Source organism: Pholis gunnellus (assembly GCF_910591455.1).
Source record: "Pholis gunnellus genome assembly, chromosome: 7".
Classification (NCBI taxonomy): Eukaryota; Metazoa; Chordata; class Actinopteri; order Perciformes; family Pholidae; genus Pholis; species Pholis gunnellus.
The window spans coordinates 15,647,771-15,675,673 of NC_136533.1; the positions used below are offsets into that span (position 1 = coordinate 15,647,771).

The 27,903-nt window shown below is 42.7% G+C and overlaps 1 protein-coding gene across 1 annotated transcript in view; it reads left to right on the plus strand.

The window, feature by feature from the left end:
• The first annotated feature begins 95 nt into the window (after nucleotides 1-95).
• Nucleotides 96-27,903, plus strand: part of itpr2 (inositol 1,4,5-trisphosphate receptor, type 2) — a 49,545-nt gene continuing 21,737 nt past the window's right edge. The window contains exons 1-37 of the mRNA XM_079162324.1: nucleotides 96-227; nucleotides 4,746-4,816; nucleotides 5,090-5,208; nucleotides 5,299-5,385; nucleotides 6,447-6,605; nucleotides 7,410-7,508; nucleotides 7,793-7,876; nucleotides 7,998-8,144; nucleotides 9,037-9,132; nucleotides 9,512-9,556; nucleotides 11,297-11,448; nucleotides 11,793-11,892; nucleotides 11,976-12,136; nucleotides 12,238-12,379; nucleotides 12,648-12,806; nucleotides 12,986-13,158; nucleotides 13,727-13,846; nucleotides 14,074-14,259; nucleotides 14,401-14,652; nucleotides 14,742-14,889; nucleotides 15,018-15,165; nucleotides 15,893-16,080; nucleotides 16,194-16,317; nucleotides 16,419-16,476; nucleotides 16,622-16,787; nucleotides 16,992-17,159; nucleotides 17,708-17,794; nucleotides 17,881-18,006; nucleotides 18,150-18,272; nucleotides 18,547-18,744; nucleotides 18,844-19,095; nucleotides 19,239-19,364; nucleotides 19,502-19,630; nucleotides 19,996-20,116; nucleotides 20,279-20,460; nucleotides 20,993-21,135; nucleotides 21,744-21,852. Of these exons, the coding sequence (XP_079018450.1) occupies nucleotides 136-227; nucleotides 4,746-4,816; nucleotides 5,090-5,208; nucleotides 5,299-5,385; nucleotides 6,447-6,605; nucleotides 7,410-7,508; nucleotides 7,793-7,876; nucleotides 7,998-8,144; nucleotides 9,037-9,132; nucleotides 9,512-9,556; nucleotides 11,297-11,448; nucleotides 11,793-11,892; nucleotides 11,976-12,136; nucleotides 12,238-12,379; nucleotides 12,648-12,806; nucleotides 12,986-13,158; nucleotides 13,727-13,846; nucleotides 14,074-14,259; nucleotides 14,401-14,652; nucleotides 14,742-14,889; nucleotides 15,018-15,165; nucleotides 15,893-16,080; nucleotides 16,194-16,317; nucleotides 16,419-16,476; nucleotides 16,622-16,787; nucleotides 16,992-17,159; nucleotides 17,708-17,794; nucleotides 17,881-18,006; nucleotides 18,150-18,272; nucleotides 18,547-18,744; nucleotides 18,844-19,095; nucleotides 19,239-19,364; nucleotides 19,502-19,630; nucleotides 19,996-20,116; nucleotides 20,279-20,460; nucleotides 20,993-21,135; nucleotides 21,744-21,852 (5,040 nt within the window). The 5' untranslated portion in view covers nucleotides 96-135. The remainder of the gene's footprint in view (nucleotides 228-4,745; nucleotides 4,817-5,089; nucleotides 5,209-5,298; nucleotides 5,386-6,446; nucleotides 6,606-7,409; nucleotides 7,509-7,792; nucleotides 7,877-7,997; nucleotides 8,145-9,036; nucleotides 9,133-9,511; nucleotides 9,557-11,296; nucleotides 11,449-11,792; nucleotides 11,893-11,975; nucleotides 12,137-12,237; nucleotides 12,380-12,647; nucleotides 12,807-12,985; nucleotides 13,159-13,726; nucleotides 13,847-14,073; nucleotides 14,260-14,400; nucleotides 14,653-14,741; nucleotides 14,890-15,017; nucleotides 15,166-15,892; nucleotides 16,081-16,193; nucleotides 16,318-16,418; nucleotides 16,477-16,621; nucleotides 16,788-16,991; nucleotides 17,160-17,707; nucleotides 17,795-17,880; nucleotides 18,007-18,149; nucleotides 18,273-18,546; nucleotides 18,745-18,843; nucleotides 19,096-19,238; nucleotides 19,365-19,501; nucleotides 19,631-19,995; nucleotides 20,117-20,278; nucleotides 20,461-20,992; nucleotides 21,136-21,743; nucleotides 21,853-27,903) is intronic.

Sequence of the window (27,903 nt, forward strand, 5' to 3'; positions counted from 1 at the left end):
GAAGGTGAATCTGAAGACCTGAACTGGAGACGCTGTAACGTGCGGATTACTTCCCCCCCCCCCGAAGAGAAGAAGTAGCAGTATTTTTTTTAAATGGAGAAACCGGGACACCTCTAAAACGTCTATTGAGTGAAAATGTCAGAGCACAGGTCCAGTTTCCTTCACATCGGAGACATTGTGTCTCTTTACGCGGAGGGCTCGGTGAATGGCTTCATCAGTACTTTGGGGTAAGTTCCTCATGTATGCCTCGTACTCTCTGCTCACCGGGGAGTCCACATGGATTAATCCGCTTTAATACTTTCACTTTGCGGCTGTCACCACGTATGCCTCTCGTTGGCGTCACACGTTCACTGTGAACCGTCTCAGTCAAACGATAAAGTGCGACCTGAGGCCAAAGGGCCCGTCAGCAGCGCGCAAACTGCTGCTTCTCAGGAAACTCCTCACATTTTTACGCAAATGTAACCGGAATGCAAAGCAGCGTGTTACCCCAGGTAGACAAGTGCTGGTGCTCACAAGCAGAACGTTCCGCTGTGGTCTCCATGGCAGGGTCCGGGGACCCGTGGGGCGACGTGAGGGTGTCTCAGGAGGGTCCTCGGCAGAATAATGTAGAATGTTTCCAATCATTGGAAGTTCTGATGACTTGTAATGCTGCTCACTCCTCCCCACCTTCACCCCGGAGACATTTACAGATATCCGTATGCGAGTTCAGTGACCTGACTTGAGTAAAGCAGTAAACCATTTCTATGTTGAGAGTGCTTTGTGTGCTTTTTTGCATAATATAGCATAGTACAGCAGCCAAGTTTAGAAGAGATCTGAGCCACACTTTGATTTGGGAGAGAGGGATTTGGAGTTTCCTGCCAGATGCAGTCACCAGGGCATCATTTAAAGCATTGGTGACCAACCTGTGGCTCAGGACTCCCTCAATGGGTCATAACTTAAATTTGAGGGGCCCACAAAGATAAGTAATAGGACAGGAAAGAATAAAGAACATACCATTTATATTAAAATGTTCAGACTTTTTACTACTGTTTTCTTTTTTGGGGGGGATTGCTGACTGCTCACATATTCCATTTATGATGAGGGTAGTAGACACTTCATGCTTCATTTCAACCTTAAATAGTTTTGGATCCACTGCTTTGTTTTTCTTTAAGTTTGTCTTATCTTATACTGTCAGTTTGACTCCATACTCGAGGCTGTGTGTAGGCGTGATGGAAACTGCTTCTCATTGTGTCATTCTTCACAGCAGCAGTGCAAAAAAAAATGCCACCAGCAGGGGTTTTTTTTTTGGGTTGTAGTTCCTCCTGAGCTGAAAGCCTCAGCAGAAGGTGAAATACCTCGGTGGTTCCAGGTGCACTCTGGCCTCTGAGCCTGCAGAACAAGCGTGGAAAGATCGACTGGCCCTGAGGAATGAGTGTGCCCCACCCACCTCCTCTCCCTTTTTCTCACCCTCTGTTTCTCACTCTTTCTCTTTCTCTTTTCTCCCTTAAATCCCTCTTGCAAACAATAACTTCACACGACAGCCGGCGTACTCTTGATGTTAAAGCCTCTTCTTTAATGCTATGAGCTGGAGAATGAAAACAAATCAAAGGTCAGCCAATGACAGCTAAAACATGTTAGCACCTTGACTTGCACCCTGTTTGTACGCAACAATGTTCCCTGCCTCGCTATCTGCAGGAGTGTACACATCCAACCTACTTTCACTTTATGAAAGGCTCCCTTTACTGTAAAGGCGTGTGCCAATGCAAATGTAAGCAACAGCACACACACGGGCTGTGAATTTCATGAGGCAAAAGTGCACAGCGCCGATTGTTCACAGCTCCTGTTGTGGTGAAGCAAAGCAGTGAAACTCTTATCAGGGCTTCAATAACTCTTGTAGTTTGACAGGAGTATTTCATGAAGGGCTGTGCCAGAGCTCACCAAGGCCCAGAGAGAGAGAGAGAGAGCGAGAGCGAGAGAGAGGCAGACCCTGCAGGAACCTCCCTGAGCCACAGCTCCTGTGAGCACAATGAAACCTCGGCTACACAAGGCTGCTCATGCACTTGTTTGCTTTGGATAACATTGAATCTGCAAGTTCTTCACACGCCTTACATTGCAAACACTCAAAAAGCCAAATGACCTTTAAATGCCCTATGCCGTCATTTGACTGATCCAGAACCATTAGCGACATTGACCGCTTGAATTTTCTCACATTTTTAATGATCAGAAAGGATGATTTTGGAGATTTGTTGGTTTCATAGTAATCAATCAATTCACTTCATTGTGGACCTGTAGTGTATATATGAGAGATACATTATAATTATCAGACATATTCTAATATGTTCCATAAGAAGTGAAATTATCTCGAGATGCATTTAAAGAGGGAGTGCATAACTTTATTAGCACATTGAAACATGCAAAGACAGGTGTTGGTTGTTAAGTCTTTCATAGTTTTTTTACAGATGAGTCATACCTCGGTTGATCTTTTTCATTTTTTTTCATTAGAAAACACTTTACAGAACAAGCATTCCAAACCTGCTGTTCTGCATTATATAGTATATATATATTTTTTTCTTCTGTTTTGCATTACATGCTGTATTTTTTCCTGTGTTGTTGTCTCAGTCCACTCAACACAAGCAATGGAGCTAAATTTAGCTTGTCTGTGTCCAGCGTGCTATCATTGGTTCATGTGTAACTCAGTTACAGAGCAAACTGTTGCGCTGGCTGTTTGAACTGAAGCCCGGCTCTCTGACGACTTAAAGTTACTTATTTATGAGCTTGAGTGACTTTTCCGGAGAGCCTTCCTGTTTAGCCATTTAGCACTTGATTCTGCTTCCTGTTGGGCTCTATTGTGTCTCATTTAGATGTAACTCTGATACAGAGATGGAGGAAATAGTACACGGCCTGTGGATTGACACTGATCGAGTGCCGCAGCATAAATAGGAAATGGCTCCGCTCCCTTCAGCAGGGCTGCCAGCTTTGTATGAATTGGAGGAATTGTGCATTGCATTATGTTTCTCCTCAGTGGACAGGATGAATGGATGTGCTTGTGCACCTCAGCCGTTGGTGCAAATGGGATAAAGGGAATGGGATGATATGGAGGCTTTGATATCGAAATTCACGGCTTATAGAATATATTCCAGCAGATTGAAGTTGGAGCTTTTCTCTGATATGTAGCCACTGCAAACAACCTCCAAACACATGATGTCCCAAACAACACATGTGGACACCTCCTCAAAGAATGTGACCAGTGGGACCCTTGACTGCAGAGAACTGGTTTTCCACGCGTATATTAAACCTAGATCTCAACTAAAGTGTACTGTTACCCCAGATTATCTCACATTTGCTTTCTTACTTAAACCAATTTCCTGAAAGAGGATTAGAGTAACTCCGGGACTAAATGAAGGCATGTGCAACGATGTACAACAACATCAGATCTACTGACAGGAACAACCAGTCTGGTTCAATCATTTGGATGAATTACATGTTCTCACGTGTACAAAGCAAATGCAGAATAGAGGATTTCACTGCTGCAGTCCAGACCGACATTTGAGTCACAGAAAGTAAAGAACTGATCACTTTAGTGTTTCAGGTATTCTGTTCATAAACCCGTCTTTTTCTTGCTTTCGCTCCTCTAATTCCAGTAAACAAAGTGCTCTCTGCCGTTCCAGCTTTTATGAGCACCTTCACCCTCAGTCTTCTCAGTGTTGAAAGCAGTGTTAAACTAGTCTAGACAAAGACCTGGGAAACGGTCCAATGACAAGAAAACCTTCATGTTGTAAGATGACAGACAGTTGTGGCAAATGAATACATGCTTTCGTTTTACACAGTCTTTGATGAATGTGGTAAATTAGGTTATCGATACCAGCCGTGCACACGTTTGGCTTTTACTAAATGCTCTTTTGCAACATTCATTCAGGCATGTCAGCGCTTGCATTTACACAACACATCTCAGCTTCCTCAATTTAACTGAACGTCAGTCTAATGTGTGAATTATACTGACCTGCTGTGCATCACTAAACCTGTCAATGAAACCTCTCCACTGTGTAACTAGCCCATAAGAGGTGAATATGTGGGAAATGTGGCAGTTATTAGGTGGATGACGGCCCTGGAATGCCCTCTGATCAACCCTGCACAGAAAGCACAAGTTTTCCTCTGGTGGCAGCAGCCTAGACATGCTCTAGTAACCTACGCTAAACCTAAAAGAGAAGCTCACTCTTCAGTAACCAAAACAATGTTGACAAAGCTTCATTTTAAACTCCATGTAGATGTTGGTGGATATCTATCTTTTGATACGTATAATTAGATAATTCTCTACCCATCCATCCATTTTCACTCTGCACTATGTAAAAGCCACAGAAACCTGGATATCATTTTAGCCTGGTTTGTATTTCTAGAAACAACCTTAGACTGAGCAGACCCCCCCCCGTGCTGGGTTGGACAGCAGAGATCAAAGGGACGTTAAATTAGATGAGCTCTGTCCAGAAATGTTCAGAGCATCAGTTCTGAAACTGGGAAAGCTATCCAGAGATGATGGTAAACAGGTCCGTCACTCTTTCTTGTGTTGCCAGCTGAGCGTTTCAACCTGCAGGTGGCCAGTGAACTGAGACTCAGCTTTGTGTCTATGCATTAGACTGTGATCCCACAATTGGACGACATTGTGTCATGTACATCTTTGTTTTTATGGCGAGTGATTCATTGAAAAAAAGGTTAAAATATGAGGAAATAATTCAGATTGAATTCTTATCATTTTGTCCTCTTCTCTGCAGGCTTGTCGATGACAGGTGTGTGGTCCAGCCTGATGCTGGAAACCTGGCCAACCCACCCAAAAAGTTCAGAGGTGTGTAGGAATATACTAGTCACACTGGTTCGAGGTTACATCCACACACACACTCACACACACACACAGTGTCAAGGCTGATTGGGCCCTTTGCGCTCAATGTTGTTTCACACAACATTGTGGTTTTAGAGAAGCTTTTATGTGTTTAAGTGACTCCACAGGCCACTGGTGGGTAAATAACCATTTACCTCAAAAATGCTGTTTCACCACATTAAGGCTCTTGTGTGGCACTTGACTTGTGTTGTGTTCCTGAATGCCTCTCCTCCTCTCCAGATTGCCTCTTCAAGGTGTGTCCCATGAACAGATACTCGGCCCAGAAACAATTCTGGAAGGCAAAACAAGGAAAACAAGGACACAACAACACTCAGGGAGACCTGTTTAAGAAGTTACAGGTAGAGCTTTTTTAATGTCACAATCTACATCTAGATCGCCACATTCATTTGAGCCCCAAAGCTTTATTAAATCTCTGTCTCATTACTCAGCATGCAGCAGAACTGGAGCAGAAGCAGAACGAGTCAGAGAACAAGAAGCTCCTTGGAGAAGTTGTGAAATACAGTAATGTCATCCAGGTACAGCCCATCTCTTCAGCAAACACCTGCGGTGTCAGTTTGTCTTAAATCCAGAGGCTTGTTTTTTTTTGTTGTGTTTACCGAGGTTGTGTTGCTGCCACCTGATAGCTCTGGCCCTTTTGAACAATAGTAGTTGGTAATGTAGTAATAGTAATGGTAGTTTTGGGTTTCACTGATGGCGAAACTCTTGTTTTTAGGGGTTGAATGGAGGAATGCAAAAGCATAGCAGTCAAAGCAGTCTCCGTTGTTCCTTCAGTAAGCAGGCCTTTTTCAATAAGTAGTTTCTTAGTGTTGACTTAAAACATAATTTAGCGCTTGTTTTTTAAATGGAATCGGGTAACGTGTTTTGGGGTAATACACACACATCTTCAAAATGAGGCCACATTGAATAAAATAGTGAACCAGCTCTTTTAAATCAAACAAGAAGTTACCTTGAGGCAGAACCTACCTCTGCTTTTTCTTCTCTTACTCTTGTACAGTGGTGGGAAATAACAAGGTACAACAACTCAAGTCCTGTGCTTAAATACTACTGTGACACACTAAACTTAGGTATTTACTTTTAATGCCCCTTTATAATTTATACTCTACTAAAATTCATTCAATTTATTTTTAATACTTTTTTTAGGTTGGACAAAACATGCATTGTGAAGGTGTCACTTTTGGCTTAATTGTGATGGAATGTTTTAGATTTCTTTACAAACCAAAGAAGCAATCGATTAATTGAAGAAATAATCAAGAGATGAATCCAAAAGGAAAATAATCATTAGTTGCAGTCCTATGTAAATACTAATTATTGCATGAGTAATAATAATCTAATAAACAATAATAATATACAGTAGTGTAACAGTCACAAGGACCATTTTACTGCATTGAGTACTTTTTAAACTTTGTACGTTTTCCAGATGTTTGCGTTTTCCTTTTCTTAAAGTTACATCTTCAATGCAGGACTTTAGTCTTATTGGGGTATTTTCACAGTTTGGTATAAGTATTTTTACTGAACCAAACTTCAGTATCTGAATCTGCTCTTGCAGCTTTTAAACACTCTGAATCTTCTTTCTTAGCTCCTGCACATTAAGAGCAATAAGTACCTGACGGTGAACAAGCGTCTTCCCGCTTTGCTTGAGAAGAATGCCATGCGGGTTTCTTTGGACCCGGCCGGGAACGAAGGCTCCTGGTTCTACATTCAGCCTTTCTGGAAGCTCCGCAGCGAAGGAGATAATGTAGGTCTCCCTCCACTTGGCGCCACACACATTTCTTTAGACGTAAAGTTCAGTTTGACATTCCTCTCTGTTACAAGTACAGCAGGTGCCCGACTTTTTCATCCTATACACTGTCAGTTCATTGTTCGTCCTGTCCCAGTAACATTTCTGATTTTGTCCTTCCCCCTTTGGCTTTAGCATCCTATGGTTAAAGGTATTGCTCTTGATTGTGCATGGTGTTTGTGCATTATTAGGTCAGACACAGAATCTCATGTAAAAAGCATGGATCCACCGGCCTTCCCATTGCATGTTAGGCTTTTAGGTTGAGCTTTAAAAGCATCCAGTCGGTCCTTACTTTCTATCTACTTTTTGTCACTGATGCTGTTTCATGTATATTCAAAATGTTTTTGAATACAGCATTGCCACAAGTGTGATGAGCGACACATTTGTGAAACCACAGTGTGCTTGTGTGTGGCTGGTTAACATGAGATACTGTGCGTCTATTGTTGGGTTAGAGAGCATGTATTATGCAAGCAACGATACGATGATAGGCAGTGTACTTTCAGTCACTATATCTATGTATGCTGCATTCATGTTTGCTCACCATGGTATGAATAAACTTGTTTGCCACATCAATCACTCTCTCATGTGAAGCTCAGCCTGTTGCTGTTGCACATAGCACCTCTTTTTTTTTTTTTTTTAATAAGGGGATGTTTGCATGGACACAGTCTTAGTTCCTGTTTCATCCATTTGAACACTTGTGGAAGTTTTCCAACCTGCGTCTTCACCTGCGTTGGCATATGACTGTCTGCAATTGGGTTCAAGGTGGTGGTTGGAGACAAGGTGGTGCTGATGCCAGTGAATGCAGGGCAGCCTCTTCATGCCAGTAACATCGAGCTGCTAGACAACCCCGGCTGCAAAGAGGTGGGACTAGTTCATCTATATTGTTTCTGTCTGTGCTGAAAAACAAAGTTGTAGTCAAATAAAGAGAGAAAAACGAGCAACCTGTAGTTTTTCTGTTCGCTTTAGTTTATTGAGGAGTTTTTAATGTAATGCTTTATTGTCCTGGTCTTTTATCTGTGGTTGATACATTTTTTTTTAAAAAGGATGGTGTTGCAACGATTTCAATAGACCTCATGTGACTTTTGTATGATAATCATCTAAACTTCATGATGTGTTTGCCTCTTACTCTCTGCTTCATGCTGCAGGTTAATGCTGTTAACTGTAACACAAGCTGGAAGGTCACCCTGTTCATGAAGTTTAGCGACTACAGGGAAGATGTGCTGAAGGGGGTATGTTGTTTCATCGCTTCTGGGTTCCCCCCCGTGCATCTTTTAGCGCAACGGCACGTCGTTTGCGTGTCTTCAGAGCAAACCGCATCTTGCAGCAGTGTCATGTTTTGCTCGTGTGCAGGGTGACGTGGTGAGGCTGTTTCACGCTGAGCAGGAGAAGTTCCTGACCTGTGACGAGTACAAGAAGCAGCAGCACGTCTTTCTCAGGACCACACTGCGGCAGTCTGCCACCTCCGCCACCAGCTCCAAGGCTCTCTGGGAGATCGAAGTAAAGCACACACAGGAAATGACAGCATTGCGCTTTTAATTCTGAGAACATCATTGATGCTAATTAGAAGAGAATCATTGTTTTAAAAAAAAGAATTTAGTTCATTTATACTGCTCTGGTGACATTTGTCTGAGTGCAGTTTATGGACAAATTGAAATATATTTTTTGTCCCCTGATTAACAACCAGCCATACATAAACAAAATGAAGACCCTTCTAAAGCCAATTGAATCATAAACTTTGCCCAACCTAGTTTAAATACACATAAATAAGCAAATTATGTATTTTTTATGTTCCTAAATTTACACTTTTGTCATCATTACGGAGCATTTGTCACACATTTAGGCCATAATTCCCTGTTTGATAATACACTCTGTCTGCCACTTTAACCTTTAGTTCTTTGTTATCCACTTTCTGTATGTTCCTCTTTATCAGCTCGCACTGAGTGGAGGTTCCTGTTGTCCCTCTGCTGTTCGTACCAGAATGTATTTATGTTACCATATCAGTTGATGGCATGTTGTTGCACCCGTATGACTAACACAAAAATTCCTGTTGTACTTGACACATAGACTCTCATTCTGACACCGCAGTGATAGTCTAAACTAGAACGCATTTGGTTTGTGAATTATTGTCACTTTGAATAACCACTCTAAATAGAAGAGCTCATCCTCTGACTGCTGTTAAACCAATCCTATCCTAAAAGGAACCGTTCTGTCTGCGAAACAAAACCAGAAACTAAATGAGCCGTGTTACTAAGAAACCGTGAACAATGTTTGAAATGTCCCTCTGCACTGTATCAAACCAGTTGGAGGCGAGCACAGACTGACACTAAAACACATACTTGGACAAAAACTGATGCTACTAGGTGTCCTTATTTTTGTGTTTCCATGCCAGGTTGTGCACTATGACCCCTGTAGAGGTGGAGCTGGCCAGTGGAACAGTCTCTTCCGCTTCAAACACCTGGCGACTGGTAATTACCTCGCAGCAGAGGTGAGTTGTACTCTTTTTAATCCATATCATTTTGTAGCTGCTCATGTAATTTAGGGATGCACCGATATCGTGCCGATACAAACTCTAATAGCTGGTTTGGGTGTCTGTGACAATGGAGCCGTTCTATTCAGTTTAGGTCTTTTTTTCTGTGCCACTTTTCTTTGTTCAAACTGAGAGGATCTACTTTCCAGTTTCTGAATAAGCACAGTTGAAGGGGATTTTAGGTGGTTGTGCTGTAGGTGGCAGTGTTCCCACTGATATGGCGTCCATCACCCATCTGCTGTTGAATAGTTTGGAGTGATGGGGATGATAATGACAGGATGATCATCAGAGCTTCCTATGTTTGAGGTCACTGAGTGACCCCGCAGTTTCTCTGCAGGTGAACCCTGAATTCAAAGACAACACGGTGGAGCCCAAAGGAGAGGTGAGTCAGTCAAACAAGCACATTTAGCTGCAAAGTCACACGCTACTAACTGATTTTTAAGATTATTGTGTCTACTAAGTTGATATTTATAATTCAAGACAGCAGCAATGCAAATATCATTTTGCACCATAGATGAGTCGGATTGACTGAAAGAGAGAACGAGCTGGTGAACGAGAAAGAAGATTATAAAAGTGTTTTTAGTGGAAACGACAATTATCTCGGCAGCTAAACATTGTCTTCAGACCCGTCTCTGTCTCCTCATCCTTTGGTTATTCAATACCGGCAGTTCTCTAGCAGTCGCATACATACTCTGAATCTATATCTAGACATTTCTTTCAGCTCTTGGCTACCTTGCACATTTGTATTCTGGTAGTGCAAGGAGCACGCACACCAACTCTCTCAGCCTCACACACTTTCTCATGCACATGCTGAGTTTCAGACACACAGGGGGCTCCTTACATAACGTCTGGGTGTGGGGGTGCCCTGCGAGAGGGGATGGAGGGGAGGCAGACGTGCTGTCTGCTCTGCTCCACTCGCCTGTGCTAAGCTGGTAGGGTGAGTCACCAGAAGAGGGAGGGGGTTGGGGGGGGGTTGGGGGAGAGCGGAGGGGAGAGGAGTGGGAGGATTGAGAAGCTGAGGCGTGGAGGCAGCTCTGGGGAGCTTCCCATTGACATGCAGAGAACAGTGGGAGAAATTAACCCTCGCATTTTATGTGCTGCATCTGCACCGCGCATACTCTACCAGCCTACGTACCGCAGTGTCTAACACGCCACACGGAGAAGTCATGGCTCTCTGGCTACATCTCTGTGTAATTTGATACCTCATTAGTGCAAGAAGCTGTGACAGTATGGTTTGGCTCACATCCGTCCATCCTCAATTATAGATTTTATCAACTGTTGGGCTCATTTATCAGTGCTTACGTGAGTGTTAACAGATATGGCAACTTGATACAAAACATGTATATGCTCGGCTTCTCATAGCCATAGTTATATTCTCCAAACAAGTTCACTGAAATGAGGCAGAATTTTTGGAATATAGCTAAATATACATTGTATACATGAAGGTAAGAGGAGGTCCTGCTGTGCGTTTAGCGATAAACAATTAATCAATTCATTAATTAGTGGACAGAAAAATAATTGATATTGAAGTTATCATCATGTCATTTAAAGTAATATACCATATTGTTTTCTGGTAGCAGCTATAACAATGTGAGAATTTGCCTTTTATATTATTGGCGTATTATTATTATTAAAAAACTGATTTATTCTGAATTACTATCATTATCTATTATTCTGCAGATTATTTCTCTGATCTATCATTTTGTCTATAAAATGGTCAACGTTTCCCCATGCCCAATGTGACATCATTTCTTCTTTCATCCAACCAAATATGATCATTGATAATATCAATAATAATAATAATGATCAATAATCAAAAAAGTTGCTAATGATTAGTTGCAGCCCGTATCTGCTTAAAGTAACATTCATCCACGTGCAACAGTGTTGACACACTCGTGTGAACAGCCTCGGCATGCATCTTTCTTTCATAGACTTGAATATGGACTGTTGTTGTCTACTGTATATTTAAAGATGGTTGAGACAGTAGACAATCCATGTGTTAATATTGATAAACAACTTAACTATGTGCCATATGAGCTTTTAGACTGCAGACGTTCATTCTGTGTGTGTGCGTGGTTGTGTGTATCCTCATGTACATGTGTGTGTGTGTGTCATGCTGCAGAATGAGACGGATATTTTGTTCTCCAAGAGGAAGCATCAAGCAGCAGAGAAGATTACTTTCACCCTGGTTTCTGTTTCCCATGGGAATGACATAGCCTCTCTGTTTGAGCTGGATGCCACCACTCTCCAGCGTGCCGACTGTCTCGTGCCCAGGTCAGTCACTCACATGGGGGAAACAGTAACCACAACAAGTTACATCTGCTTTAGTTGCATCCACAGTGGGCTTTTTTCACTATAGTTCACAGCGCAGAGCAGTTTTTGTAAGTAAATCTGCCTTAAGTGTAAGATAATATCTAATTTTGACTCCAAACTATCTACTTTTATTGGTAATACTTGCTACTTAACAATTACACAACAGGCCGAATTGCCATCACTTTAGCTATGCTAGCAGCTAAATGATTTACCAAGCTGGATGCTATTTAGTTCTCAGCAGCAGCAAGCGTACAATACACTAAAGATCATATGAGATGTAATTGCCTTGTCCTATTCTTCCTTAGAAACTCTTATGTGAGACTTAGGCACCTGTGCACCAACACTTGGGTGAAAAGCACCAACGTCCCCATCGATGCTGAGGAGGAGCGTCCGGTGATGCTCAAGGTCTATACACACACAGACACACACAAAAGAGTAAGACAAATATGGATGCATTATTTATACTTTTATGTTGGCTGTCATAATAGATTGGCACCTGTCCGACTAAAGAGGACAAAGAAGCTTTCGCCATCGTCTCTGTTCCCCTGTCGGAGGTCAGAGACTTGGACTTTGCCAATGATGCCAGCAAGGTCCTGGAGTCCACTGTGAGGAAGCTTCAGTACGGAAACATCGCTCAGAATGAGAGGAGGTACAGATGCTTGAGCATGACAACATAGGTGACACAAGGTGGTGTGCATGTTTTATGATTTTATGTTATTTTTTGCCTTCATATATATTTTTTTTTTCCAGGTTTGTGACTAAGCTCCTGGAGGACCTTGTTTTCTTTGTATGTGTGGTACCAAACAATGGCCAGGATGTTTTGTCTGTGGTCACCTCTACGCCCAACCGAGAGAGGCAGAAACTCATGAGGGAACAGAACATCCTTGCACAGGTCAGCACGAGTACACACATACACACACACACACACACACACTTCTGTCCTTGTAGAATGCAGAGCGATCAGAACTTTAACACAAGGGTCCAGGACTGACAGGGAGGCCCAGTGCAAATCTTAAATTGTGTCGTATTTCCATTGGTGTGATATTTTACAGTAACCACAGATTGGCCTCAAGAAGTGTCTCCATCAAAGTATCTCCCTGCTATAGTTCGTAGATGCTCGGTTGGTTCTTTATATTGTTTGTGGGTTTCTGTTGCTCCAGATCTTTGGCATCCTGAAGGCTCCATTCACAGATCAGGGTGATGGTCCGTTGCTAAAGTTGGAGGATTTGGGAGACCAGCGCTATGCTCACTTCAAGTACATGTTGAGACTCTGCTACAGGGTGCTACGCCACTCTCAACAGGACTATCGCAAGAACCAGGCATGTTTGCTTCTTTTACAGTCTAATATTGAGTACTCAAATGTATTCATAACCTCACTTGGGCTTTAGTAAATGTAACTCGTCAATTGCCGCCCTTGATTAATCATATATAGATCATTTTGTGCTGCTCGGTGTCTTATGGTTTGTGGTTATGACCATATGTCTTTTGTGCCACATAGGAATATATAGCCAAAAAGTTCTCTATCATGCAGTCTCAGATTGGCTATGAGATCCTGGCTGAGGACACAATCACTGCCCTGCTGCACAACAACCGCAAGCTGCTGGAAAAACACATCACAGCCAGAGAGATTGAGACCTTCGTCAGCCTGCTGAGGCGCAACAGAGAGCCCAGGTCAGACATGTACACCTGCCAGAAGAGTAGATGACCCAGGGGAACAATTTCACATTGAATATAGGACAAAATCTGACATGTGCATGGAAATTTGTAGTCAGACTTTAGACTTTTGTTGCAAATGGTTAATTTTGTAACACAGGGACTGAACTTTAACGCAGTATAATGCAGAATAATTCAATCAAATACAATATGTGAATCTTACTTGCGTAACCCTACTTTTGTGAAATTCCCAATTCCGTTTTTATCAGAAATGAATTTCTAACATTTACCATATGGTCACTTTGACGCCATATTTTGTGGTGAGTGGCTAATTGGTATATTAAAAGGTGTTACAGTTATTGTGTCCCTCTGCTTTATATGTTAAATACAACGGAGTATGTACCGTAACAGTCATATCTGTCATATAAAGCAACAGAAGAATTTTTACGTGGAAAAAGGGGGAAGAAAAATATGTTATGTACAGCCAGGAACACACACAAACTTCCGTTCATGTGTTCCTTTGCTGAAACGTTGTGTGTAAAAAATGTGTTAAACATGGTGATTCATGTCTGCTCCACTCTTCTAGGTTCCTGGATTATCTGTCTGATCTCTGCGTGTCCAACAAGACTGCAATCCCCGTCACACAGGAGCTTATCTGTAAATTTATGCTGAACCCCACCAACGCAGATATCCTCATCCAGACCAAGTGAGTCACACCCTGTGGTATCTATATTTGAAACATCCACGTTGATCCTGTCATATTTCACTCCTTCATTTTTAAACATGTACAAACACGCACATTCAGTACGCTCTAAAGCACGTACTGCTTCCTCCTTGTGAAATAGATATTTTCAGCAGCCGCAGCTCTACGTCAGAATTTAATGTGTGCAATTTTCCCAGTAACTGCTATTTGTCACATTCCCTCCCCCCCAGACTAATCCCTAACACAGAGATCACCCTGGAGTCCTCCTTGCTGCAGGAGGAGGTGGAGGAGGAGGCGGAGGTTTGGCTCTACTGGATCGACAGCCACAAGGAGCCTCACGGCAAATCCATTCGCCACCTGGCCCAGGATGCCAAGGGCAACCACAAGATGGATGTAGACATTATCACCTATTACAGGTGACGATGGCATTGTTGGTTTTAGTTCCCCCCCCATGTGCTGCACCTTATTTCAGTAACACAAAAATAGCTGCAACAAGCAAGCATCTTCCCCATGTCAAGTCTGCAGAAACAAAAACATGTCCCTTGCCTCCTCTGTAGGTACCAGTTGAACCTCTTTGCTAAGATGTGTCTGGACCGCCAGTACCTAGCCATCAACCAGATCACCTGTCAGCTTCCTGTGGATCTGATCCTGCGCTGCATGTTTGACGACTGCCTGCCCTACAACCTCAGAGCCTCCTTCTGCCGTCTCATGCTGCATATGCATGTGGACCGTGACCCACAGGAGGCCGTGGTGCCTGTACGGTATGCCCGCCTCTGGACCGAGATCCCCTCCAAGATCACCATCCATGAGTGAGTTTCCATCTGCGAGATTATGTGCGTTATGTACAGGTGTATTGAGCAAGTCGCCACATGCAGATTGTGAATGTGCTTTCCCACAGGTTTGAGTATGATTCCACTGACACGTCAAGAGAAGAGATGAAGAAAAAGTTTGCTCACACCATGGATTTTGTTGAAGAATATCTTAAAGATGTGGTCAGCCAGCCTTTTCCATTTGGAGATAAAGACAAGAATGAACTCACGCTAGAGGTAAAATATACACATACAGTAAGCTATTTCAGTCTGAAATTGTACTTCATGCATGTGTTTTTGTGTGCCACTGTAAGAGCTTATTTTTTTTTTTTTTATCCTTATGATGATTGACCTCTGTCTTCCAGGTGGTGAATCTGGCTCGCAACCTGGTTTACTTTGGTTTCTATAGCTTTAGTGAGCTGCTGCGTCTCACACGCACTCTGCTGGCCATCCTGGATATTGTCCAGCACCCGCTGACCTTCATGAACAAGCTCGACAGGAGCCCAGAGACTGGTCAGTGCAGTTACGCAGCATAAGGGTATTGTTTCATTGAGTTGGTCAACTAAAGTTTACTTTTTTACGTTGCGCTTTCAACAATAGAGAGAAAGTTTCAAGATAATGAGTAAAACTGAATTTAGTTAAGGGACTAAGATGATTGAAGGGGGAGGAGGCAGTTTCCATAATTTGGGTGAAACATATGGCGCAATTTAAAATGATGACCAATGTCCTCATGTTTCTAGCTGGGAAATATGGATGCAGCAGTTAACAAATGTATGCAGCAGCAAGACTACGCATGAAAGCATTCGGGTTTAGTGTTTAACTTGTTGTTTTCTTGGACCTGATAAAGAGGCCTGGGTGTCAGTGGAACAGCAATATGAAGTTACAGAAATAGAGACCTTTAGATTTGAGGTCTAAGACTTCTGCAGATCAGAAAAAGTAGGAAAAAATCTGCGCGTCGAAGTGAAAAACTTTTAATATAAGTGGACAGAGTGGTAAATAAAGAGCGTGGTAAGGGTTAATGGACTGGAAACAATAACTGCAGATTTGTTTTTGTTCTGGGCCATCCACTTGACGTCCTCAGGGCACTTGTTTTAGCTTTATGATATACACAGTCAAAGTTTTACAGGCTTGAGCTGAAATATGTCAACTATATAAATGGATGTAAACGATAGACTTTACACACATACACACACACACACACACACAATGCAAAATGTGTGAAGATGAATGTTTCCTTTAGGCAACAATGTCCTGCGTACAATCCACGGAGTTGGGGAAATGATGACTCAGATAATGATGAGTCGAGGTGTGCCGCACAGCCTCCCTGACACCTCTCCATCCCTGCGCTATGGGAGAGGACACTTCCTGCCAGACAATGAGGATGTCATGGTGATGGACACCAAGCTGAAGATCATCGAGATCCTGCAAGTAAGCGCCACCCGCTGCATGTACTTTAAGTTATTGCTGTTGAAATTTGGCATTATTAAAAAACTAAAAGAATGTATTTCAGTGTTTAATTCTATTTTTCCTTTTCCCGTTAGTTCATCCTGAGTGTGAGGTTGGATTATAGGATCACATACTTGTTGTCCATCTACAAGAAAGAGTTTGGGGACAAGGCCGTAATTGACAGCTCTGCCTCTGTGACTGAATTGATCCCAATGACACGTGCGACTTTATTTTCTCTCCTTATCCAAGTACTAAAATCTTCTTTTTACATTCTAAATGAGGTGTTTACTGTCCTGTTGTTCAATTTCTTTTGTCTCCAGCTTCTGAACCGGACATCGATGAGATTGCAACCAAAGCAGAGAGCATGTTTGCAGGGAGGTAGGTGAAGCTGTGCTTTAATACAACCAACGATTCACACAAGAGAAATGAATTAAAGATATAAGTTGATTGTTTTTGAAAGACCTTGTTCCTTAGTCTCTTTGGCAATGATGCATCTGCTTTAAAAGCTTTGTTGTGATTTCAGCTCAGAATTAAGTGCAGTGGAGCTGGACGATGAGGGGGGCAGGACGTTTTTGAGGGTTCTGATCCATCTCATCATGCAAGATTACCCCCCACTGGTGTCTGGCTCGCTGCAGCTCATCTTCAAACACTTCAGCCAGAGAGCAGAGGTCCTGCAGGCCTTCAAACAGGTAGCAACACAGCAGTTAAACTGTCTCACTAAGAGCTTCCTCAGCTGGAATCTAGCTCGCATTTTAACAATACGCAGACTTTCCAAAGTGGCGCACTGGAGACTTTTTAGCAGAGATATGCTCTCACACACATTTGTTCTTTTAATATCTTTGTCTGGTTAATTTCTCATCAAGTGTGTTTGTGTGTGTCTGTGTGTTTTCCAGGTCCAGCTATTAGTGTCAGAGCAGGATGTAGATAACTACAAGCAGATCAAGAAAGACCTGGACCAGCTGCGTCTGACAGTTGAGAAGTCCGAGCTGTGGGTGGAGAAAAGTGGAGTCTACAGCAGTGAAGACCTGGGGGTCAGGCAGGTCAAAGAACAGAACCTCGAGGTGCTGTACCATCCATTAATGCTATCTCGCATCTAAAAGCAAAAAATCACATTTCAGATTTTAGTGTGACATTTATTCCTCCACAGGAAGTTCCTATATTTATCTTAAACATCCCATCAGTCATTCTGCTGCACTGTAAATGGCTTCTTTGTTTGTTGTTGTTGTTCATCAAAGCTGATGGAAAGCTGTTTTGTTGGCTAAGTACTAAGGAATACGGAATCTGCTGTAAATCACTTTGTTATTAGTCAGGCCTGTAACATGTAGTGTGTGTTTTTACGTCATTATTGTCATGATACTGCAGCGATGATAATGATCTGTGCAGGGACTTTTCCCACCACTGGTAATTAGAGACAGGATGTGACGGTTGTTGCAGCCAAAGATACACCTTTTGAAGTAAACACAAAAGAATTGTGGAGCTTTCCTTAACTGTTGCATAAACCAACAACAATTTAACTATTTAACATAATCGTAAATTGAAATGAATGAAATCAGAACTATTACTTGAATGTATTTACTGAAAGCTTTTCTTCATGCATGTGTCTTGTCAGGAGGTTGTCCTGAGCCCAGTACAGGATGGAGATAATAAACCTCAAATTGACAACAACAAAGAAAACAACTACAACATCGTCAAAGAGGTGAGTTCCATGCCTTGATTTCCAGGTTATTCATCTCTTTTTGTTCTGCCGTGCGTCTGTAATACATGCGTGTGTCTGATATTTAGATCGTACTGAGACTCAGTAAGCTATGTTATCCCGGTAAGAAGAGTCGTGTGCAGCAGCAGAGGCTGCTGAAGAACATGGGGGCCCATACAGTGGTGCTGGACCTGCTGCAGATCCCCTTTGAGAATGTGAGTAACAGCCAAAATGAATGACTCGTTGTACTTGATGTTGTCTCTGAAATCTTTGCACATCATTGTTTCTTGATGTCACGCTTTCTTCAATTCTGTCTTATAATCTTTCCATTTATTTGCTTGGTTCTGCCTTTGCACAGAGTGATGAGAAGATGAATGAAATCATGACCCTGGCACATACGTTTCTGCAGAATTTCTGCAGAGGAAACCATCAGAACCAAGTTCTGCTCCATAAACACCTGAACCTCTTCCTCACTCCAGGGGTATATTCACCTTGCTGTACATTTCCCTTGTTGTCATGCCTTACTTTTTAGCGAGGTCTTCCTTTCTGGTAGAGCATGCAGTAGCATCCTCAGAATTAATCTATCATGAAAAAGAAAAACAACAGCAGCCTGACAGCAGGAAAGTGAAATGTACTAATTCTGTATTAGCAAGAACAGTTGTCTTTGTTTCTTTTCCTGTTATACAAATTCAATACACTGTTATGAAGATGATCTTCCTCTAAAAGACTGAATCAAATCTCCTATATTTAACCAGTTGCTTGAAGCTGAGACAATGCGGCACATCTTTATGAACTACCAGCTGTGCAATGACATCAGCGACCGTGTGGTCCATCATTTTGTCCACTGCATTGAAACACACGGACGACACGTTCAGTACCTCAAGTTCCTGCAAACCATTGTGAAAGCAGATGGGAAGTATGTGAAGAAATGTCAGGACAAAGTCATGACAGAGGTGAGATAAAAATGTTTTCAAGTGAACACGTTTGTACGTTTTATCAATCAGTGAGTATTAACTGTAAACTTTTCTTTGGGTCTCTGTTTGTGTGTCCAGCTGGTGAACGGGGGCGAAGACGTGCTGGTGTTCTACAACGACCGCTCCTCGTTCTCAGTGTTGCTGCAGATGATGGGCTCCGAGCGAGAGCGGACAGATGAAGACGGAGCTCTGGCCTACCACAACATGCTTGTGGAGCTACTGGCTGCCTGCACCGAGGGCAAGAACGTCTACACTGAGCTGAAATGCAACTCTCTGCTACCGCTCGACGACATTGTCAAAGTTGTCACTGATGTCCACTGTATACCAGAGGTAAGGCTGGACAAGTTTATAGTTTAGATACAAATACACATTTTGTCAAGTTATTTTTTTGCATCCTTGGGTACATTGTTTAGTGTAATTTCATCTGTCTTTTATCTTAAAGTAACCAGGCGTCCTCTTTCTTTATCCCCCAGGTCAAAACTGCTTATGTGAACTTTGTGAATCACTGCTACGTGGACACAGAGGTTGAAATGAAGGAGATCTACACCTCCAATCACATCTGGAAGCTCTTTGACAACTTCCTGGTGGACATGTCCAGTGTAAGACTCTGACTGATCTAATGCTGTGTCTAGATACATTGAGGCTTACTCATTTTCTAAATCCATTCACGCACTGCGGTGTGGTGTTGGGAGGAGCTTGTTCAGAAGTTTACTCTATTTGGTTTTTTGTATTTAAGGTGTGCAACACTACCACAGACCGTAGCCATGCCGATTTGACCCTGGAGAAGTATGTGACAGAGACGGTGATGGCCATTGTCAAGGGTTTCTTCAGCTCACCTTTCTCTGTCAACCACTCTAACCTGCAGGTACTGTTTTTCACCTCTGACAAGCAGGTGAAATGTTCCCGCAGAGAGAGAGGCTCACTCGTGGCATGTCCAAATCCTTTGCCAACTTTTAGCTACTGTACAGTAAAATGATTTGATAGCAGGCTGCCACTTTTACTGCACCATCACCTGGGACCTTCTTGTTTCATTGCAGACATTTGTATACGTCGAGCAAAAGCTTGAGGTGTTTTTTACGCAGGAGTCTGTACTAATGTCTCCCATCAGACACAATATTGAAGTGTTCCCGTCAGGATTATCTCTGTCTTTCTCTACACTTATGCCACTTTCAAAAAACAATATTCCCTGCTCTCTCTCTTTTTCTCTCTCTCTCTCTCACCATTAAACAGGCAAACCAGTCTGTCTTCATCAAGCTGCTTCAGTCTTCTTTCAGGATCTACAACTGCAACTGGATCAACTCAGCTCAGAAGGCTAATATTGAGAGCTGTATCAAAACGCTGGCTGACGTTGGTGAGTGTTGCTACTCTGTTGTCCAGTCTTTGACCAATAATAGAGATAGAGGCATTGAAATATTGATTAAAATGCAAATCACTAATAAATGTAAATGTATGTATTTTGTTGATTTTGTACACAAAATCACACCGACATCCAATCTTTCGTGTTCTTCCCCAGCTAAGGCACGGGCCATAGCCATCCCAGTGGACCTGGACAGTCAGGTCAACACTTTGTCTCTGAAGGTCCATAGCTACATGGTGCAGCGAGCGGCCAAGGACTGGAGGCTATCTGCCCGCACACGACCCCGCAAGGAGAACCTGGGTGGCCCTGACTACAAGAACATCATTGAGAAGCTCCAGGTGCACTTTTTTTTAAAAACAGGACTCTTAGTCTACAGCCACACTGCACGAAGGCACGGCAGAGCTTCGAGCTTAATGCTAATGTGTTGGGGCAAATTCAATTTTGACCTCATGGTGGTGCTAGATGTAAAGTTCAGGATCATTAGATTATTACAATCATCTTGAGGAAGGGCATGGATGTCATGACCAAATTGTATGGCAATACATCCAAAAATAACATTTCACTTAACCAAAATTGTCAACCTCATACTGGCAATAGAGAAAAAGTCAAGTTATTAGGTCACATCCTCTGGGTACCGAGGCTATGTGCACAACATTTCATGGCAATCCAGCAAACATTTGTTGAGATATTTCAGTGTTGACCAAAGTGGTGGACTACCATCCCTAGAGCCGTGCTGCTAGTGTGGCTAAAGAAATACAGTCTCTCAATTTAGAAGTTTGTGTGGGCTTTTCTAAAAGATTTTTAGCTGAATCATTCTCTACAGGAGAGCATTTGATTGAGCCTTTATGTGTGTCGGCCTCTGATGTACAGGGGGTCGTGTCCCTTCTGGAGGAGCAGTTCAGTCCGAAGGTTCAGGCTGAGTTTTCCGTGCTAGTGGATGTTCTTCACAGCCCAGAGCTGCTGTTTCCGGAGGCTGCTCGGTTGCGCTGTGAGAGTGGAGCTTTCATGTCCAAGTAAGTCACACAACCTGTGTAAGGAACAAAGAACAAATTCCTCATTTTTCAAAGCATGGAGGGAGTATTGTGTAGCTACAGAGAAGAGCGGCAGCATGGGTGACATTTAGGTTTAGATTAGGATTTTTGACAGAAGTTTCCGATAGCTGTTAATTATTGCTAATATTGACTTTCTTGCCAAGTTAAAGATTGGCAGGTCAAAAAGTAGCATTGACTAAAACCTACTCTAATTAGATACTATTATACTGTATGTATTCAGCAGTATAGTTGAAAGTCAAGAATATTTACACAAAAAATATATTTGAAATTATAAATGGAACATTACAAAGACCAAGATGTAGCTTTAAAATAAGCAATAGTAAACATGTAAAGAACAAGCTGTGGTCAGTGGGTTACTCAAACTAACATGTTAGATATTTAAAAAATATATAGTTTGACACATCAAACCTCCAGGAGTCTGCTGCTGCTGTCTGGCCTCCCTGGAGAGCAGAAAGGGAGATTTCACCTGTGATCAATAAAATATCTCTTTGATTTGACTTGTGAGCCAGTGACTGCATTAGTAGGACACCATTTTAAGTGATACAGCATCTATCTTTTCACTCTGTCAGACTGATCAAACACACCAAGAAGCTTATGGACAAAGAGGAAAAGCTGTGTATCAAGATCCTGCAAACACTCAGAGAGATGATGGACAAGAAGGAATGCTTTCAAGAGGCTGTGAGTACTTGACCCTGGATGAGGAGAATGTCACATGAAACGTGGTTTTAATTATGTTATTTGTCACTTTTAGAAGTAAAACTTCAGAATTCCCAAGAAAATTGTATTAGTTTCTCACAATCTCACTGTTGCATAAAAAATTCAACATTTTCTGTGGATTAAGCCCTATCTTCAAGTGCCAGCAATGCTCCACCGCATCAGCAGTGCGGTGTAGTCTTTGTTTTCTCCCAGGTCTGTCGGCCCAGAGCCCAGACTCCCCTTCATCAGTATGCTGTGGGTCTTTCTATGTTACATAACACAGGGAGGCACTTGAGGACACACTCACACTGAGCAGGAGAATAGGTGGGAGGAAGTTAGGGTATGAGGAGGGGGGGCAAGCTCTGAACAAACAAATCAATACTGCAGCGAGTATGGGGGGGGGGGGGGGGGGGGGGCAAGCATACCCTGCTGCTGCACCCCCACTCGGCCAGAGGCCTGGAACGTGAATGACACGAGTTGATAGAGGAGACTGAAGGAGGTGGCTGTGTGTGCATGCTTGTGTGCACCAAGGGGGTGGAGGGTGAGGGCCAAAAGAGTCCGGTATGTAATCGCCTTTGGAAGGTGTAGAAAAGTTTGTTCCAGCAGGTGACACTGTGCAACTCACACAGCACAAAATGAGCTGCTCATGTCCAGACTTTAAAGTGAGAAGACAACAACCAAAAAAAAAAATCACTGTTGTTCGAAATTTCTCACAACTCAGTTTATTGAACTAAACGTTGTCCTGAAGTGAACTGGGAGAAAGTGTGTGTTGCTGTCCTCTGACCATGTGGGATTTGATGCAACATGATTATTATTTGGCTGACAATGCTGTCTTAAAGGCTGTTACTGTTGCGCCACAACATCACTTGTTGGAACATAATGCATGTATGTTCCTTTACCTTCTCTTTCATTGTTATTGCATTAGTAATACTGTCAAAACTACCCATCTCAATATGGCAGCCAGTGTCACTTACAGCTTCTTGAGGAGTCAGAGTTTTATTTTCCCTTTTTGTGTTTGCATCTTGTGTCAGTCAGCCAAGCTGGGGTTGTTATTTTTTTTTCTTCGAAAAGGCAAATGATTCAACAGTTTTGTGGAATGAGACAAACGAATTTAAAGTAGAAAAAACATCACTCTTTTTAAAAGCGGCTCAGCGCATTCGAGCAGCCAGACAGTGCAGTAACGATATGTGAAATGTCAGTTTGTGTAGGTGTGTGTGAGTGTGCTCAAGCATGTATTTGTGGCCTCTCTTTGTCATATCCCTGTAGCCCTGAGCGTGGAGCTGCAGCCTCACTGCACGAGAGAGAGAGAGAGAGAGAGAGAGAGAGAGAGAGAGAGAGAGAGAGAGAGAGAGAGAGAGAGAGAGAGAGAGAGAGAGAGAGAGAGAGAGAGAGAGAGAGAGAGAGAGAGAGAGAGAGAGAGAGAGAGAGAGAGAGAGAGGGAGAAAACGATTGATGGAAATAATGAGAGCGGGAGAGGCAGACAGACAAAAACAGAGGGGGAGAGAGAGAGAGAGAGAGAGAGAGAGAGACAGAGTGACAGCATAGGCAGCAGAGGTTGGTGGCTCCCCTGGGGTGCAGTGAGTGGGTGGAGGAGAGTGAGAGAAAGAGATGGAGGGAGGGAGGGAGGCAGCCAGCCATGTGAGGAGCCATGTGAGTGGAAGGGAAAAAAAAGTGGGCAGCGGCTGCAGGGTGAGGGATTGGAGAGAAGCAGAGTCTGCTCAGTCCATGAGGAGACAGGGCAGGGGGTGCACTTACGTAACAGCCTGCAGTGCCTGAGCCAGCGTCACGTGGACCATCACGTTCTCCCTCCCTCCCTCCCTCCCTCGCTCGCTCGCTCCCTCCCTCCCTCCCTCCTTACTCTCCCTCTTCTGTCCGCTTGCTGCCTCTCTCTTCCTCCTTTGCCCCCTCCATGCTTTGTCTCAGTCCATCGCATTCTGTCTGCCCGCCTGAGTTATTTTCTATCTCTCTTCCCTCTAGTCCCACCCAGGCTCTGCTCTTTGTTTGCCTGGGTCATGCCAGGAGAGCTGGTCGGGCAGCGCAGGGAAGAGCCACAGCGGTCACAGTATAGAGATGTGTTGGCTCTTACTGCTGCACTGCACTTTATTGGCTGTCCGATAACGGCAGATCCATAAATGTTTTTGCTCCCACTTGCCCTCAAGATGTCTTTGGTTGGTGACTTGAAGAATGATACTGTACCATAACTATTTACATGGGAGAAAATCTGCATAAAGGACCATTGTAGACTTACATTTGAAATATGATCTCATCCAATGCAATTTGTCACTTAATAACGCTGGTGGTTATTCTATAGTTGTCTAATTGTCAAATCCCATGAGAAAACAATAATGCAACTATTAGTCTCAATACTTTCTGACTTCACTAACCTGTCTGTGCTACTAGGCTGCAAGCACATTTGTTGCCACTGAAGACATAAATCTTTAAAAGTGGGTCACAAATACACAGTACATTAGTGCTATCTACATAATAGTGTAATAGTACTTAAAAAAAAAAAAAAAGGCACTGTAGTATTTCACAAATGTTAGTCACACATAAGCATTTATTGGGGCCGGTTTTCCGCTGTGGATTAATACATGTTAAATGCGCTAATGAGTATTTAAAGCGATCAGATTCAAGAAAATTAATTGTTATATAGATTAAAATGCCGCCATGGTGCTCCAGTGACTAAGACACGATATACTATGATTGCAATGTCCCCAGTTTGATTCAGGAACTTACAAAGTGCCCCCCAAAATTCTTAAGAAACGCCACCAGAACTTTGTATGTCAATGGATATGCTGTGGACGACATTGACTTAATACGCGTGGACTCAAAATGAAATGCAGTACTCGTGTTCACTCAGTTTTTTAAATTTAAGTTTTCTTTTTTGGACAACATTGACGGCCCATAGCACAGATAAATAAGTTATATGAGGGTTTGGATACACTAACAAAGTACTTATAATCGTACTTATTGTTGACAGTAAGAAAATATAGAATACCAGTAGACTTATCCTTTTAATACAATGGCACAAGTTTATTTCTTCTTATTTTAGATTTTAGAACACATGCATGCACGGTGTGCTGTCATGTGTATCTGCATTCAAGTGTCTTCTTGTTCACAGATGATTTTAAAAAGCTGGTTATGTAATATAAATCACTCTCACACTCTCCTCCCTCTCGTTCACACTCATCCCTGTCATTTACACGCTGTCTGTCTGTCCTTTCTCTTTCCCGTCCCTCTCTTTCTGCCTTGCTTGCCAAGTTTCGCACCACCTGCCCAAGGCAAAGCAGATTTACAGATTACCACCCTCTTGATACTAAGCACATCACACGGATGCATGTAGACGGAAAGCCTCGCTCAGACACACACACATACACACGCGCACGCACACACGCAGGCATGCAGTGCCACGCTGGCTGTCCCTGCGTGAGCTCATCCTGCAGGGTTTTCCCGTGTTGTCTGTGTACTGATGGGAGTAGTGGAACACGGCTTAGGTTCATTCGCATGGAGCGGGTCAGGCAGGCAGAGGGCTGGATAAGCTCACGGATACTCTTATGGTTTGACCTTTGACTGGATTCAGGCTGACACAGCAAGAGTCAAGTCAAAAAGTTGGAGTTAAGTAATCTAGATCTGGACCCTGCATGCCTTACATTTTCATAAATATTTATCTAATGCCAATAATAATAATAATAATAATAATTATATCTATTTAGAAAATTGGAAATCTATTTGTCATGAATGTTTTACTGCCTGTTCCTTTCTACCTTCCTTCCTTCCTTCCTCTGGCCCTCACTTCCCTCGGTCCATCGGTCAGGTGTCTGTTAGTTGAGTATTATGTTTTGGTTTCCAGGACAACGAGGGATTAGCACATGTTGTTTGTCTGTCTGGTCTGGCCGTGACTGAGCACGGGGAGTCTATGTACCCTGTGTAGAAATGCCCTCAGACCAGGAGCACGTTGCCTGCCTAAACCTTTTAGCTCCACAAGCCGCGGAGAAAAGAGACGCCCTGTAAAAATCACCCGTAAAATTGTGATAGTCCTTTGACTTCAGGCCCTCATGCATCTGTGGGCCACTATGAATGAGATTAGTTGTCATTGTTAACAGTGTTTTGACACAGTTCATAGTGCGTTATTTGAATATGATTGCAAGTGAGTTAGGTCATTCGTGCTCATGGAGGCACATGACAGGCGACATGGAGAGGATGAATGATATGATGTGCAACTTGTTGTTTGGACGGATTGCTTCTGGCTTTTGTTAAAGCACATAGCTGGTGGACAAAATAACAGAATATAGCTCTGTAGTAAATACCAATTGAATGTGTAATTTCATTATGTCTTTCAGTCAATATTCATCAGTGTCGTCTTGTGACTATTGTTCCTCGTTGCCAACACAGTTTTCCTGCTTTTGACATTTGATGTACATCATCATCAGTTTGAGCCTTTTGCCACATTACAAGATTTCGAAATGTTTGTAACTGATGCACTGGCATGTCAGCTAGCAATTATCTGGCCTTTGTGTCCCTCTGTAAGTCCCTTTATGTTGCCGTGGTAACCCATTTATGAAAATAGTGACATCACTATTAAAGCTTTAAATCTGTATAATCTGTTCACTCACTTATTTAGACCATTTATTTGGGATTGACTGAATTGACGTTGCATCACTAACAAAAACTGGAAAATTCTGTAATGTAAAAAAAAGAAAGTCTCCCATAATGACAACATATGCCAGTCATCAGGAGTGGATGCTCACAGAAACTGGTGGAAAAACAAACTACAGACTCAGAATTGACCGAGATGTTTCAACACCTCAAATGAAAAGAGTCTATAGCCACACTAGTGGCTGTGTGAGGATGTACTTAAAGGCACAGCAGTGCCTTGAGCTAAATGCTAATGTCAGCATACTGATGTGCCCGGAATGACAATGCTAACATGCTAATGTTTAGCAGGTATAATGTTTACCACGGTCACTATTTGCTAATTAGCACTGAACACAAGTACAACAAGTATTTGGTCATTAACCAAAGTACTGGGCAAATTAAGATTTTGATAATGGCACCAGATGAAAGGTAAGGGATCATATTATTTCAATTCATCCTTTGGGGGACGTGAACGTCTCTACCAAATTTGATGGCTAAACGTCAAGCAGTTTTGGAGACCTTGTGGTGGCATCATTAGGAAACATCATCTGGGAACCATGAATATCTGTACAAACCTTTGTAGATGTTGACATATTTCGCAGGATAAGAGAAAACTTTGACCTGCTGGTGGCGCTTGATGAAGAGTCGAGGAACTGTGAAAGCCTTCATACTCTGGGGAACATTAAATGTCTGTACAAAATGTTATGGCAATCCATTTTTTGGTTCTTATATTTCAGTCTGGACCAAAGTATTGTCTCTCTTGACAAACGGACAATATTGCCATCCATAAAGCATTGCCAGCAGCGTGGCTAAAATCCAAGCCAGCTAACACAGCAGGGCGATTTCATTGTAAGGCGTTTCTCTTATTTTGTCCACCTTGCATACATGCCTGAGTACCAGTGAGGCATACGAAACAAACAACCCTCGCTTGTACCTTATCAGCTAACCTATCTCCAACATCACAGTCTTCTTAACAAGCAACACGATCAGCACTTAACAATGTTAGTGAGTCACATGTGACACTTCCATAGTGAACCCGCCATCTAACAGTCCAATGATCGTTGTTTACGCTGCTGTTCTTGTATTTCCCTGAACCAGTCTCCCCAATTGCTCTCACATGTGGGCTTAATTTGTTTTTCCTGATGTGCTTGTTTGCTTGGTGAAAACATTTTGTGTGCTGCGGAATTGCAGCTTGAAATTATGCCGGCACATGATGCATGTCTCCGTGCACGAGTGTCTCTGACAGAGTTTTATGCAAGAGCCTTTTGCTGCAGAGCTACCTGTAGTGACTGTGCGCCAGGAAACGTTTCATATCCTGCAGAAAGGGACATAATTGGATAGAGGAAGAGCAGAGACGTGAAATGATTCTGTTTGCCTAACTCTAACTTAGTTGAGCGG